We start from the raw sequence: 16,276 nt of genomic DNA, 5'->3' as shown, positions 1-16,276 counted from the left end.
TAATAAAAATCATGAATCTGACCTTATTATTTATAGTGACCTGAAAATCTAAATATAAAAGTCATGGTATAATAAAACTATTATCCATAATCATTCCTATATTTATCCAACAAACAAAATTTCAACCACGGTAAACTTCAAAAAAAAAAAAAAAAGTTGATAAAAATTTGTTTCTATTTAAAACAATAAATTTAAGTTGTGAAGAAGTTGATATAAAAATCAAGTTGTTAATTTTAATTACAAATCTGTTATACCGTAAAAATCAAGTTGTTAACATTATTAGTTTTTTTTTTTTGTTATCCAAAAATTTGATACTTATCCAAAAAAATAAATTAAAGCAAAATATATTTGAAAAAAAAAAGTAGATAATAAATTTATTATCAATTCTCCCCGTGTGTATATCCTCCCAATGAATTTGGTTTTTATTTTTTAAATTCATGGCATTAGCTATACTTCTAGGTACACAATTACACATTTTAATATTTTATGCTTTGGATTTTTTTTTTTCTTTCTATCCTATTATTTTAGGCTTTGTTGATAATATTTAGATAGACGCAATTGTAAGTTGTAGTTGTATGGCACCAACCAACTAGATTTACTTCTCAAAGAAAAAACCCAAATAAATACATGTAGTGTAGTAATTAAACAATAAGAAAGTTGCTACTTTTTAAAAAAAAAAAAAAAAATTTATAATACACTACTCTAAAAAATAAGGATTAGATGAAGAATTTGGATTATAATACACTACACATAAAAAATAAGGATTAGATGGATTAGATGAAGAATTTGAATTGTAATAATCAAATTAAGTTTTTTTATTAACTTAGAAATTATAGGAGAAGAAAAATACTAAAATCTAAAAATCTATTTTTTCTTTTACAATTTGATAAAGTCACTTGGCACAATTACGGTTTTTAAGTCCAACTTTTAATTATTATTATTTTATGTATATATATATTTTTTATGTTTCTGGTACGGGATCAAGAGTCATTTTTAGAGAGATTGCCGAAATTTTGGTCAAAGAATTTCTGGCATAATTGAGATTCAAAGGAAACAACTCACAAAAACTCAAAAGCCGTGGATGACGATGACTTGATTTGATTGGTGTGGAAGAATGAGACTGTTTGGTGACAAAGACAAGATGAATGTGTTCGGTTAGAGTTGTAATTGCCAAATTTTTTTTTTAAAGAATTATTATTATTATTATTATTTTTTGTTGATAATTCGATAGTTGGGAGGAGGGTTTTGAATTTAGGATATTTTCGTTGGAAATATCAGGAAGTGTCAATTAGTTGCGTTGACATTAAATTGTTTAATTGTAATTTTTTTTATAGATACAATAAAATTTCAACTTATGGTAACCAAACCGCTCTGTAATGATTGGTCTTTATCAATTGATTTCGGTGTAGGCAGAATTTATACCCACTATTAATTGAGATGTCTTATTGGGTCATCTCTTAAAAAAAATGTCACTACATTGATCAGTTATATATAATTATATATAGACAAGAAAACAATCGGAGCTAGACAAAGAGAGTAAACCAGACTTGGAGATGTTTTGTACCACTAGTTGCTCTTGTGGATTCATAGAAATGAGACTCTCATGGGATTTCGAGAATTGTGTTCCTCCCCAGATGTTTTGGTTCGGAAAGTAGCTGATTTCAAGATTCAATTCTTGGAACTGAATGATGGAAACATTATAGGGTTGCATAATATGTTTCAAAACTGTGTAAAGCTCTGTACTAGGGCTACTCTTGGGTTGGTAGTTCTGCTATAGGGCTGCAACTTTTCTATGGTAGGACTAGGATGGCGGAATCCACCTCCATCCATTTTTCTTTGAGTTTTTCGTACTCAGGTTGTACAGGTAATATATAGTTTCTGTTGGTGCAAAAATGCTACAACATTTTCTCTTTCAATAAAATCATCTATTGATTTTTTTTTTTTTTTTGAGCAAAAATAAAAAAATCTTAAGTTTCACTGTGCAGGCCATTATATAAATAGAGATGGCTCATTTTCGCTTATATATATATATATTAGTTTAAGGATAATGGAAGATCTCTTCTAATATTAAGTTTCCTAAAAAAACACATGAAACCTAGGACAATTGTTAATAAATCTCGTGTTAATTATTTTCATAAATCATAAGAAGTAGTTAATATAAACAAGGGTCATGTTAACGGATGCGTTCAAGATAATTGCTAATAAACCGTATTAGGAAGGGTTTTACATAACTTTTTTAGGAAATATAAAAAGTTGTCTACAAAATTAATTGATTTATTATTTTTCATAAAATATTTCTAAAAATGGTTCTTAAATCAAAGTCCTTATGTCATTTTTTAACATTTCCCTATAAATCAAACCTAGGTTGTATATTTTGTTAAAACACTTATTATTATTTTATTTAAAGAAGTTGATAAAAACAAATACGTTGTTTTTATCTAAAAAAATTGCTACAATTTAGTGTAATCACTTGGCATAATCACGACTTGTATATATGCCCAAATTTTATTATATAGTATATAATATGACGTTCTTGCGACAAAATTAACCAGAGTATATTCAAAGTCTCTTACAAAATAGTCCAATTCTTTAGCAGTTGTTATTGAACAAAGACTGATGACAAATCATGGTCCAGTTTTTATTTCTGATTTCAACTGGTTCACAGAAAGCCTTGTCTGCACACATTTTTAGTCACAACTGAGTGAATATTTAGCAAATTCACCTGCAGATCAGGACGCCATCACCCACTGAAGCATGAGATATTTCAACACGAGGGTCAGCAGAGATGGAGTTATTGAACTCAATGGTAGATTGCCTCCCAGCTCTTTTCTTTTCTGGAACATCCTCTTCAGGCAAAGCAACATATCCTCCCCACAGTGTGTTATCGTAGATAATTATCCCTCCAACATTAACCAATCTCATCATCCTCTCATGGTAATTCCAATAATTAACTTTGTCAGCATCAACAAAAGCAAAGTCAAAACTCCCTTCATTCTTTGGCTGCAATGTGACATATATAGAGTAAAACATTCTAATTCTTGAAAAGTGATCACGAAAACTAGAACATTTTTTTGGTGAAACTTAGAAAGTGCAACCACTAATAAAGCTTACATCTTGTAGCAGTTCATTAAGAATTGGTAAAGCTCGTGACTCGATAAAGTTAATTTTGTGCTCAACCCCGCTTTTTGTATAATTGGCAATCCTATCTCATATTTTGTTCGATCAACATCTATGGCTGTAATCTGCAATTAGGCATTACAAGGCATAAGGATTTTGCCAAGACAATGTATTTAACATACATACTGATCATGAATGGTTTGCATACCTTGCCATCATCAGGAATTGTAAGGGCCGTGAGGAGAAGAGAGTATCCTGTAAAGACCCCAATTTCAATTGTCTTCTTTGCATTCACTATCTTCAAGAACATGGCAATTAGCTGACCTGCATCTGGTGATGTACCAAAGTATGCCCTGGACAAGATATTTGTCACTCAACCTGTTAGAAGTAATCGCGTGAAAGTATAGCCCAGAGTCAATGAAACCATGGAAGTTCAAGTAAGTTTAAAGAAAAGAACCTTCTAGGACGGTTCATAGTTTTCCAATACCCCTACATACTTCTTTATTTACATATATACCGGGTGTGATTCATTTTTTAATAACCATTAACCATATTTGAACCTAGTATTTAGTAACCAATCTCATAATTACATCACTTATTCACTTTTTAAGGAATTTATTTTTATACTCTAAAAATAATTAATTTAAATCAGATAGTATACATATATATATATATATATATATATATGGTGCATAAGCCTGAAACGGTGCATTGGAACACATCCACATTGAAATTTTCCGTTCCCCTAGTCAACCCTAAACGCCTTTTGGTACGGAATTCAAAATCTTGATTAGAATATATATATATATATATATATATATGGTGCATAAGCCTGAAACGGTGCATTGGAACACATCCACATTGAAATTTTCCGTTCCCCTAGTCAACCCTAAACGCCTTTTGGTACGGAATTCAAAATCTTGATTAGAACCATAAAATAAGGGAATGAAGTAGTTGTAGCAGAAAGTTTGCTCAATCATCTCTATTTAGTTGCAGTTGCGACAGATTATGGAGAGATCTGAATTATTCAACAAGTTCACCATGTCTCCATTGCACAGAGAAGGAGAGAACTTACAAGCTCATGCAAAGGCCATCCATAAAAGGCATTGTGGCAATGGAGGATCACAAAAGACTGGTAATACGTACAAAAGGAGGAAAACTATTGGCTTGTTTGGAAGTTAAAAAAAGGAAGGGGAGTAGAGTAGAAGGAGGGAGAGTAATCCAATTATCCTGTTTGGAAGTTTTTTAAAGGAGGAGGGGGAGAGATTTGGAGGGGTTTCAGCTACCTCTAACCCCTCATTTTTAATTCCTCCAAATTGGAGAGATTTGGAGGGAGAGTAGAGTAGATATATTATTAACTAAATAAATTTCCTAATTTATCCTTTCTAAATTAATAAAATTATAACAAATAATTTTTGTTTGTTTCTTGAGAAAATTTAAGATTATGAAAAACTAAATTGCTAATAAATAGTACTTCACAATTCACACCTTTTGTAGTTGTACATTCGCACCAATAGTCGGCACCGGAACTCTGCATAGAAACCAGCCGGTCGCGCCTCGAACTCACCGTTGGCGACATCTTGTTTGTATTCCGGCGAGGACTAGGCCTCGATCTGAAGCTCGAAGGTGGCGATTCGTTTCTACCGTGACTAATGCGGCTCGTCGGAGACCTTGCTGGCTTCATTACGACGATCGAAGACTTGCCGTTCCGATCGTAAACGAAGTTCTGGTGGCCCATTTGGTTTTTAGCATTCTTCGAATGCAAAAGGCCTTTGAGTTGCAAAGCTTCAAGAATATGCTTCAAAGTCTCCAAATCTTTGGACGGTTCTTCAATCCCTCGCATCGATTCGACGACAAAAATGCACCGTTTGTCGGCGCCGGAACTCTGCATAGAAACCGGCCGTTGATTGAGGGCACAAGACGGTGGCGTCGATGCCGTGGCGGACGTGACGTTGGGACTTTTGTTTGACCGGTTCGGGTTGTGCTTGCTTGACTCTTTTTTTTGGGTAAAGGTGGTTGCTTGACTTGCTCTGAAGCTTCTTGAAAATTTTTCATAAATTAAAAAAATTTTATTTTTATTTTTATCATAATTTTTTTAGGTAATAAAAATTATTTTATAATAATTAATAGTAGTTTTATATTTTTATTAGTGATAAATTTTATTAGTTGTAAGTTCATTTTTAAATAGGGGTAAATTTGTCTATTTTAATCATTTCTTCTCTTCTCCTTTCTAATTTTTAAAACATCTAAACAAGGGGAAGTACTAATTACCTCCTTCCCCCTTACTAATTTTAAAAGCATCCAAACAAGGTGGAGGGAAACTATTCTACTCTACTCTCCTCCCCACCACTCTCCTCCCCTCTACTCCCCCTCTACTCTCCTCCCTCCCTAAACTTCCAAACAGGCCATATAGTTCCAAAAGGATTGCCAAGTCATTGAGGCTAAAAAGTAAAAAATATGTCTTAGAAGGATGGACAAGTATGAAGTATTGTCACAAAAAACAAAAAAAAACAAAAACAAAAAGTTCCAACAAATGTACCTTTATGTCATTCATCAAGGAAAATTAATTCATGTCGGAGGTTGATCGAATCCAAAAAAGACAACATGTAAGAAACCAAAGAAAGGTACCTCGAGGCGAGAGAAGACAAAAGAACCATGAGGAAAAGAGTGTCTTTTTAGAGGGGACGAATGTTATGAGTCTAATTTATTTTAGTTAGTATTGGGTAAATAATGACAGATATGTTTTATTGGTTCCCTCGGAAAAACTAATCAAGATTCATCCTAATCCAAATGGAAGTTAGTATTTATCTTTTATCCAAATGGAAGTATGTTCCTTATAAATTTAGATGTTGACAATAAGTATAGTCATGATTTTTTAAGTTATAAATTGTTAGTTAGTTTAACTGAGAGGACTAGACTCTCAAAATAGTTAATTATATTGAATTTGGAGTTCTTTAGCAACCAATAAAAAATTGTATCCCTTGTGACATTGTTTGTACAGATGCAAGGAAAAGTTGAAAGTCCATTACTTCATATCAATAATGCTTTCAAACAATCTCTAATGGTCCGATTGGATTGAGGGAGAAGGAGGGGGAGTAGAGTAGAGTAGAGTAAAGTAGATTTGGCACAAAATTTACTTATTTTTAGCCAATTTTACTCTACTCCCCTCCACTCTCCCTCCTTCCTTCCTCTATCCAAACAAGCCATAAATGATTTTGATGTGAATCATGTGAAGACAAAAGAAAATGAAGAGAGAGAGAGAGAGAGAGAGAGAGAGAGAGAGAGAGATATTTGGTGGTTTAGCGTAGTTTAAGATAGAAAGAACTATTACAATGGTTGGGTTGCAGTAGCTTTCCTCAGCTCCTTAAGAGGCTCTGGTTCTCGTGGGTACACACTAGTGGCCAGGATGTACTGCTAGATTAATGAAAAATTAGATTGAACGTCATTGACTTAAAAAGAGAGAAAACAACTAAACTCAAGAAAAAATGTCAAGAAGATAATAGACAGTACCTCATATAACTCCTCACTCTGCAAAATTAAAGGGTTTGTCAGATTTCCTTGCTTTTTTGTGTTCTCCATCTATATCCATGTGCACAAGAAATTATGACATTTCTCTAAGCCTTCGTTTGGGAGGAGGGAATGGAATGAAATGGAAATTAATGAAAAAAATAATTTTATAATATTCTTCACTTCCCTTTTTTGAGAGTTTTAATTGAGGGAATGAAAAGTCCATTCCATTGTTTGAGAGTTGGATTTAACGGGTAAAAGGAAACACTCATTCCTCTTTTTTCCTTTAAAATCTCAAATTTTCATTCCCCCGAAATTGGAAGGAATGAGAGAGAATAGAATTAGATTTAATGAATTTTTTACTAAAACTCTTAAAATACTCCTATATATTCAACCATTTATTTTAAAATAGAGGTCTAATAGTAATATTATTATAAAATGAATTCATTTCATTCCTTCTATTTTACCCCCAAACAAGATTACTTACATTTCATTTAATTTCATTCATTTCCATTCCTTTATTTTAAAACATCCAATCAAGGTTACGTAATTCCATTTCATTCCATTCCTTTCCCTTACTTAAATACATTCCATTCAATTTCATTTCATTCTATTCCATTTTATTCACTTATGAACTCCCAAACAAAGCTTTAGGAAAAAAAGTTGCTAGTATAATAACTTTTCTCAAAGGTGTTTAAATTTTTTTTTGCTAAAACTTGTCTACTATAGTACTCCACATTCATGCTAAGAGAAGACACACACATATGACAAATCATAGTCTCTTAATTATGAGAAAGATTTTGGTTTGGGTTTTTTCAAAATTTCAAAATTTTCTTCTTTGTATGAATTTTCAAAATTTTTTTTTTAGTTTTTTTTTAAACAGTGTCATTTTGGAGGTTGGAGGACTGAAATAATCAAATTTATTTATTTTTCCTAGGACACTTTGTGAGAGCTATAGCCACCTTGACGTACTAGCAAGGGGAACAAGTTCAACAAAAGTCACAATAAAGGAAGTTCATTGGGTTTGTGTTTTGCCTATAGTTGATGGTTTGAGCCCAACTCACAAAGTTATAGGACTTGATTGAATTCTGAGCAAAGTTAAGAGGTACAATTTGTAATCTAGCCAAAAAAATTACCAAGCATCTCATAGTCTAATGGCATGTTTGGTTAGGTTGTGTATTAGTGTCGGTTTGTTTCAACATTTTCAACCCAAAAAGCTCGTTTTGAAAAAAGCTGGAGTGGAAAGCCCGTTTGGTTTAGCATAAAACGCAACTTTTTGGAAAAAGTTGTGTTTTGGGCCAAGGCTGAGAACACACAAGCCATTATGGAGCTCTGGAGTTCCATTTTAGAAAAGTCCATGCGCGTTCTCAGCTATCCGTTGGACTCTTCGAGCAATTACCAAATTACCTTTCAATAAATCATGTTAATTTCCTCAGTTCTCACGCTTGTCCCTCATTCCTCTCATCTCATCTCTCTGCTCTGTCTTTTGCCCTAAAGCTCACTCACGCCTCTCATCTCTGGTCTCTACTTTGCCTTCTCCGTGCTGCTACAAACACAGCACCACCTAACTATCACCAGTCTACCACCACAACCCATTTCAACATTTGATAATCCAAACACAAAATCAAACCAAAAATAACTCAAAATCAACACAAAAGTACAAAACAACTGAGAATCAACTCAAACCCATCCCAAACCCAACTCAAAATCAACCCAAAACAAAATCAAACCCAAAATCCACAGAAAATCAACTCAAAATTAAACCATTAATTGAAAACCCATAACCCAAACCCAAAATCAAAATCAAATACAAACCCAATGGTGGCAGAGACTTAAGGGATCTGAGAATTAAGGAGAGAGATGAAGGATTTCCTTATGTTTCAATCCTTCATCTTCATCATCATCATCATCATCTTCTCTCTTCGCTTTCGAACTGTCCCAAAAAAAAAGCACTATTTAAGAGATAAATTACCAAAAAGGACAATATATATATATCATTTTGAGGGGATAAAAACAAAGGACTTGTCTCTTCATATCCTTTACCCAAATGTATACATTGTCCTTTGTTTTTATCCTTTACCCAAAGTGTATATCATGCCTTGTCAAAATAAAAAGTATGATAAATCATTGTTGACAAAAATTCACTCATGTCTATTCCACTGTCTTACTGCATTCCAGTTCTTTTTCCTTCCATTTATATATTAAACACTTAGATTTTTTCAAATTCAAGTTTTAAACTTTAACAAAATATAATTAAAAAAAGGACACCATAGAGAAAAATAAACAAGAAAACAATTGAAGAAAAGTCCCAAAACGATAAATTTTTTATAATTTGACAAAAATATCGAATTTCTTTTCCATTTTTTTTCCTTCTTTGTTCCTTTGAGGTAGCATGTTTTTTTTGGTTTTATTTTTTTATTTTTTTATTTTTTGTTTCCTGAACCAGCTCTTTGAACAAGGCCAGAAGCCAAAACAGAAATTAAAAAAAAAAAAAAAAGTTCATACTATGCTCCATCAAAGTCCCTTCTAAAAATCCTTTTCGCTTCGATTCATTCATCCTCAACCTCTCTCTCTCTCTCACTCTCTGTACATTTACTTATTCGCTAACTACCACAATTTAAAGAAAAAAAAAAAAAAACCAAAGACCCAGTTTTTTTTTTTTTTTTCATCTCCTTCACAACTAATCGATCCTACTAACTCCGATTCTCTTCACAACCACTTCCCTAAACCCATCTTCACCTCTCATACCCATACCCATGTTCATACCCATACAAATCCCAGACCCAGCTCCAGTTTGCTCCTTTAACCCGGTCATATAACTCCTCACTTCCTTCTTTATCATCTCCTGCATCACCGCCATTAACTTAGCACTCAATTATATAGGAAAGAATGGATATAATATAATAAATAAATGAATGAAGCAATCAAACACTTTGGTTTCTTGAACACAAGACCATGTGAGAGAGGGAGAGAAGATGAAGATGATGATGGATAGAGAGTTAATGCTGTTTTATATTTTTCTATTTTTAATAAGAAGAATTAATGACTTAGTTACTAATTTTTAGGGAACAATAAATACATGATTATAAGTGTTTTTTCACTTTTAGATCTAATACAAATCAATGGTCCAAAAAAATGTTTACACCATGTGTAACTTGAACCCATATATATATATATATGTGTGTGTGTGTGTGTGTGTAGGTATTAATTTTAGCAATTTTGTTCCATAAATTTACACTTTGCCCCCTCAATAATATCATTAATTCTTTTGAGAGTAATGCTATAGTAACAAAATTTTCTACAATATTTTTACAAACCGTTAAGTTAGCAAATTCTTATTAGTTCACATCTGAGACTACTACTCAAATCACTTTTTTACATAACAATAACTACTAACCACATCAGCAATTTATAAAAACGTTTGTAACTCTAGCATTTTCATCATTTTAAAGACTAAAAATTTATTTATAGATATAAAATCTAAAACAAAATATACAAGCCCAGAAAATTAGCCTAGCAATAAAAATTACCAATTGCAAAAATAAAAATAAAAATAAAAATTAAGCTTAGTCAACCAATTTTACTCAAAACAAACAACTCGGCCATTAAAAGAAATTTTAACCAACTAATTTTATCCTTACCTAGCAGTACACATTAAAGACACACACCAAAAAAAAAAAAAAACCCTCACAGCTAAACAGCAAATTTAGAAGCCAAAACCAGTCAATAGCAAAACCACCCCCCTAATTCCAAGTCCTGGCTACGTCCCTATCTCCACCCCTCTATGTCTTTGAAGACTTTAGGACGATAGAAATTATTTCGTTAATTAACATCCCATTGAGCAGTCTTTTTTTTTTTTTTTTTTTTTTTAAATATCACTTTGGGAAAATTATCTATTTGTTCCCATACCTTTTAAATGTGTTGATATTGTGTCAAAAAAATGATCCTTAAAGTGATAAATGAAAAATGCTATCCTATTTCTCAAGAAAAAATAATAAAAAACTAACTTGATTAACAGCTAAAATAAAATATTAGTTTCATTTCATGTAAATTTCCACCTGCACTGCCATGTTACGATTGCCTAAATGAAATAAAACCTTGCTTAGTGAGTAAGCTCACGTGCAAACACATGAGGTTTAATTTGGGATCAAAATCCCTCACAAAAGTAGTACGATGTTACTAGTGACTGGACTGCTTCACTTTCTTCAATTATGAAAGAAATTCATTTATTGTCATAACTTAATGACATATATATATGCAATTGTGAGTGGTGGAGAAAAAATATGATCAATGGTTCATCAATCATAGTCACACATGTCATCAAATATGAAAAGTTGTGGCAATTGGCAAAGTGTGTGGTATAGAATAACTGCTTTTATATGAGTCCACTATTGAGACTATTTTATTGTGTATCAATAATAGCTTGACACATTAATTGAGTCATGAGTGTAAAATTTGATGTATCCCTAGATTTATAGAAAATATTTTAGTTTTTCATCATGTATATTTAGCACAAGGAATAGAAAAGTGAAATGATAGATATTAAATTACTATTATGCCCTTATTGCAATTTGAAACAATAAGGTAATGAGGGTAATTTTTTTAATTTCATTATTCATGGTCACTTCTCAAGTTGAAAGGAAACAAATTGGTGGGCGGGTGAAAAATCACCGATCACTATTTTATTTCCAACCAAAAGATAGATAATATTAATTACTCTCTCTCTCTCCAGATTGTAATTTTGTTTATGTTTTTTCTTTTAATTTATTCTTTATCATTTGGGTGTAAAGTATATAGACTGTATATTTAATTAACTAAAAAGGAAATTGGATTTGCAAAATTTTAATTATTTGGTCTTCGATTGAACAGAAGAATCAAAATTCATGCAAACTTAAAGGGATGAAAACAATAAAAAAAAAATTGTCCTTCCGACAAAACCAGAGCACATTTTCCCTAAACATTCCTATGAAATAGTCTGGTCCTTAAGAAATTCATAATAAGCACTCGTGCTTGTAGGGATGAAAAGATTTATTAATGAGTTCAACTAGTTGTCTAGAAATACTTAGCAAATTCGCCTGCAGATCAGAACGCCATCACCCACTGAAGCATGAGATATTTCAACACGTGAGTCAGAAGAAATGGAGTTATTAAACTCAACGGTTGACTGCCTCCCGGCTCTTTTCTTTTCTGGAACATCCTCTTCAGGTAAAGCAACATATCCTCCCCACAGTGTGTTATCATAGATAATTATCCCTCCAACCTTAACCAATTTTGTCATCCTCTCATGGTAATTCCAATAATTAACTTTGTCAGCATCAACAAAAGCAAAGTCAAAACTCCCTTCATTCTTTGGCTGCAATGTAACATATATAGAGTTAAACATTCCAATTCTTGAAAAGTGATCATGAAAACTAGAACATTTTTCTGGTGAAACTTAAAAGGAGCAAGCACTACTAAAGCTTACATCTTGTAGCAATTCATCAAGAACGGGTAAAGCTTGTGACTCGATAAAGTTAATCTTGTGCTCAACCCCTGCTTTTTGTATAATTGGCAATCCTATCTCATATTTTGTTCGATCAACATCTATGGCTGTAATCTGCAATTAGGCATTACAAGGCATAAGGATTTTGCCAAGACAATGTATTTAACATACATATTGATCATGAATGATTTGCATACCTTGCCATCATCAGGAATTGTAAGGGCCGTGAGAAGAAGAGAGTATCCTGTAAAAACCCCAATTTCAATTGTCTTCTTTGCATTCACCATCTTCAGGAACATGGCAATTAGCTGACCTGCATCTGGTGATGTACCAAAGTATGCCCTGGACAAGATATTTGTCACTCAACCTGTTAGAAGCAATCACATGAAAGTATAGCCCAGAGTTCCCACTATCTTTTTTTGGGTACAAATGGAAATATTATAGATTAGCTACAAATTAGTCCAGTATAGAAAAATGGTCCACTAGTGACAAATGGTCCACTAGTCTCACTTAGAGATTTGGACTCCCTCAAAATAGTCCATTATCAAATTTGGAGGTCTTGATTTCCTCGAAACAACATATTAACACTAGGTATGGAGCCAAAGTTTTGAATTTCATTCCATTTTGGCCAGAATTTTTCATTCCGGTGGACAACCCAGTGCTTTCGGCTCATGCTCACTAATATCCTCGATGGGGTTGGGTGCACAACTATAACTCATCCGGATCTCCTGCTCCCGTAAGCCTAGGCCCAACGGGTAGAGTTTCACTATAGTCACGCCTAGGTGGAAGACGCCAACTTCGGTTGCTCCCCTCTACCCATTTTTCATTCATTTAAAAAAAAAATGATAAATATGTTTTATTGATTCAAATAAATTAGTGTGGATTAGTATGAATCATGATTAGTTTACTGAGGGATTATAGGAAGTTAGTATTTATCTTATATCCAAATGAAAGTATTTCTATAAATTTTGATGTTGACAATAAATGAAGTATAGTCATGATTTTCTAAGTTACAAATTGTTAATTAGTCTAACTTGGAGGTCTAGACTCCCAAAATAGTTAATTATATTAAATTTGGAAGTTTTAATTCCCTCGGAGCAACCAAAAAAAAAAATTTGTATCTATTGTGGCATTGTTGGTACAAATGCAAGGAAAAGTTGAAAGTCCATCACTTCATGTCAATAATGCTTTTAAACAATCTCTAAATGATTTTGATCTGAACCATGTGAACAAAAGAAAATGATGAGAGAGAGAGAGAGCAATTTGGTGGTTTAGTGTAGTTTATGATAGAAAGAACCATTACAATGGTTGGGATGCAGTAGCTTTCCTCAGCTCCTTAAGAGGCTCTGGTTCTCGTGGGTACACACTTGTGGCCAATATGTACTGCAGATTAATAAAAAATTAGATTGAACGTCATTGACTTAAAAAGAAACAAAACAGCTAAACTCAAGAAAAAATGTCAAGAAGATAATAGACAGTACCTCATATAACTCACTCTGCAAAATCAAAGGGTTTGCCAGGTTTCCTTGCTTTTTTGTGTTCTCCATCTATATGCAAGTGCGCAAGAAATTATGACATTCCTCAAAGAAAAAAAGTTGCTAGTATAATAACTTTCCTCGATGGTATTTTCAAATTTTTTTTTTATCAAACTTGTCTACTATAGTACTGCACATTCATTCTAAGAGAAGACACACATATGACAAATCATAGTCTCTCAATTAAGTATACTCGAAGGTATAATTACCGTTCCAACATGTCATACACTTTAAGAAAGTGATCTGTCAGAGACTTCTGAATATCCATGCTTTAACACGGTAAAGAACTAACCAAACCAAAGCCCTGAACCTGAATCACTGATATTTTACTTTGCTCTTAATTTCAACGACTTCCTTATGTTTCTTCAATATGGATTCGGTTCCACCATTATGATTTGTCAAATCTCAATTACGTATGCAGATGATTCGTGACCTCCCAATTTGAAAGAGTTTCCCACTCAAGATATTTACATCTCTAATTTTTACCACTAATGCCAATTTTATGGTAATCACTAATCACAAAATGTAAATCCCAATTGTGTACAAGATTAGCCAATTGACATTAGCATGCATGGATAAACATTAAATAAAGCAAAACCGCGTAAGATCACAATAACCCACAAGACAACAAAGTGTTTACGAGGAGGAAAACCCGAGTATTAGGTGGAAAAATCTTTCTGAGGCATCACAATATCAAATGATCCACTAAAAAAAAATGGTTGTAGCATATCTTACATACAAAGTCCTTTAAGTAAAGAAGTAAAAAATATATATTCAATACCTCCAAGCTCCTGCTAGCAACCGATTTCTCGAGTCCTTTCTCTACTCTAGTCACGAAATCTACAATTGAGCCTCCAATTGCAAACTCCAATGCGTCCCAAGTGAATTGACACAAAAACTCGAAAGGTTGGTTTGTGTGAAAGATTTGATCTCCTCTCAAGAATTAGGCAATGGTGAGAGCAAGAAGATGAGACTTTGGGGTAACAAATTTGTGGGAAATGGAGCTTATATAGGTGGGCAAAAAGGTTGTATCTGTAGAAAAAAAAAGGTAAATGAATTGTCGGGTTCAGTGATGTACATCAATTCACAACTTCAATTTCAGCCCATGATCTTTTCACCTCACCAACTTAATACAAATAAATTTGCACAAACAAATGGAAATTTAGACCAATAAGATACAAATAAGTTTGACGTGGAATTAACCAACAATTATAGACCTTACACAATGGTGCTCATGACAAGTCGTAAGTGCGCCTAAAAGGCCATAGTAAGTTCTTGAAAAAGAACATCGTTATAATTATATTACTAGTAGACCCAAAAATTTTGATATAACTATTTTTAATGGAGTATAATTAAAATAGTATATTAGAGCATTCCGGTTATGCAAAAAAAAAAAAAAAAACAAAAAAAAATATACATTTTATTTCACTAAAACCCATTTTCTCTATTTTACAATGCACTGTACATCTATTCTATATTTTATAATATATCACATTAAAATAATCTTACTTTAATGCTACAATGGGAGAGAGAAGAGAGAAAGTGAGACAAGAGAGGAGGCTGAACATAAAAAGAGGAATAAAAAGAAATTTGCATGTTACAATGCTTATGTATATTTGCTTAAGCACTATAGCAAGTTGTAAATTTTTTCGCATTTTAGCCCAATGGATGGTGTCTTTTGTGCATTTTTGGTAAATAGTGTTATATATTAAGCACTCCAGCAAGTTGTTAATATATCATTTATTTTGGCCCAAAAATTTTAAAAATTTAAATGAGACATATGGTGCAAAATTGAGAATCCCATTAAAATCTAATTGGATTTTATTTGAACTTTACCTCTTAATATATATATATATATATATATATATATATATATTTTACCATTGAGCACATTACAAATTATAGTAGAAAATCTATCATGTATCCGATACATGTATTTATTTTCTCACATGAAGGTGAGTTTCACAAGTATGGGGTCCACTCATATATGAGAGCCTGAGAGGGTAGATACATGCAACCAATAAATGTAATACCATGTCCAAATGATTAGTCACCCCATTATGTATCCTTGAAAGTAAAAGCTACCGATTATAAAATAAAATTAAAAAGTAAAAGTTACCGTGCCTACACATCAATCTCAATCAAAAAATCCCCAAGAAAAAGAGAAACGGCATACCCAAACGACGAGACATTTTTAACTATACTGTATATCAGATTATAAAGCTACAAGTGCAACAAAAACGTGGTGTCAAGAGACTTCTGAATATTCATCCTTCAACACATAGTGAAGAACTTAGAACTAACCAAACCACAAAGCCCTTAAAATTTAGCACCCCCCCCAAAAAAAAAAAAAAAAAAACCATGCAAATAAAATGAAGAGAAGGAGGCATACCTTGTAACTTCTGGCTTGGGGAAAAGAAGAAGAAAATATTTGAAGCTTTGAATTGTTAGGAGTCTATTGTTTCAACAACTTCCTATTGTTTCTTCAATACAAACTCAGTTCCACCATGAAAGCTCTCTTATAGACTTTGTTTTAGACTTTTAGTCAAGGGCCTCTCGCAAGCTTTGGCAATTTTCAACTTTCGACTATAATAAAATTCCCTTGCATAAGGCTTCCTCAGTCCTTTCCTCTAGT

The 16,276-nt window shown here is 32.6% G+C and overlaps 1 protein-coding gene and 1 pseudogene across 3 annotated transcripts; both read right to left on the bottom strand.

The window, feature by feature from the left end:
- Window positions 1–2,542: 2,542 nt before the first annotated feature.
- LOC115968209 lies at window positions 2,543–9,484 on the bottom strand (annotated as a pseudogene). Its single transcript, XR_004086702.1, has 6 exons — window positions 9,323–9,484; window positions 6,628–6,696; window positions 6,449–6,528; window positions 3,326–3,470; window positions 3,112–3,242; window positions 2,543–3,000 (listed from the first exon to the last, which is right to left on the bottom strand). The product of XR_004086702.1 is annotated as a probable caffeoyl-CoA O-methyltransferase At4g26220 (transcript).
- A 2,042-nt stretch (window positions 9,485–11,526) lies between these two features.
- LOC115976159 (probable caffeoyl-CoA O-methyltransferase At4g26220) lies at window positions 11,527–16,276 on the bottom strand. Of its 2 annotated transcripts, XM_031097300.1 has the most exons (7): window positions 16,034–16,276; window positions 14,423–14,673; window positions 13,588–13,653; window positions 13,410–13,489; window positions 12,304–12,448; window positions 12,089–12,220; window positions 11,527–11,977 (listed from the first exon to the last, which is right to left on the bottom strand). In XM_031097300.1, the coding sequence occupies exons 3-7, from the start codon at window positions 13,651–13,653 to the stop codon at window positions 11,687–11,689; spliced, it is 714 nt and encodes a 237-aa protein (XP_030953160.1). In that variant the 5' UTR covers window positions 14,423–14,673; window positions 16,034–16,276; the 3' UTR covers window positions 11,527–11,686. The 2 variants fall into 2 exon arrangements, with proteins under 2 accessions (XP_030953160.1, XP_030953161.1); XM_031097301.1 differs by lacking the exon at window positions 14,423–14,673.

Source organism: Quercus lobata, chromosome 2 (assembly GCF_001633185.2).
Source record: "Quercus lobata isolate SW786 chromosome 2, ValleyOak3.0 Primary Assembly, whole genome shotgun sequence".
Lineage (NCBI taxonomy): Eukaryota > Viridiplantae > Streptophyta > Magnoliopsida > Fagales > Fagaceae > Quercus > Quercus lobata.
The sequence above is the reverse complement of the archived record's forward strand: the minus strand, read 5'-3'. Positions and strand labels throughout refer to the sequence as shown.

Excerpts from the sequence above, each read along its gene's own strand:
- LOC115976159 (XM_031097300.1), bottom strand. The coding sequence starts at position 13,653 with ATGGAGAACACAAAAAAGCAAGGAAACCTGGCAAACCCTTTGATTTTG. Across the intron at positions 12,221-12,303 it reads CAATTCCTGATGATGGCAAG|ATTACAGCCATAGATGTTGA; the intron begins GTATGCAAATCA and ends GCCTAATTGCAG. Across the intron at positions 11,978-12,088 it reads TTGATGAATTGCTACAAGAT|CCAAAGAATGAAGGGAGTTT; the intron begins GTAAGCTTTAGT and ends GTTACATTGCAG.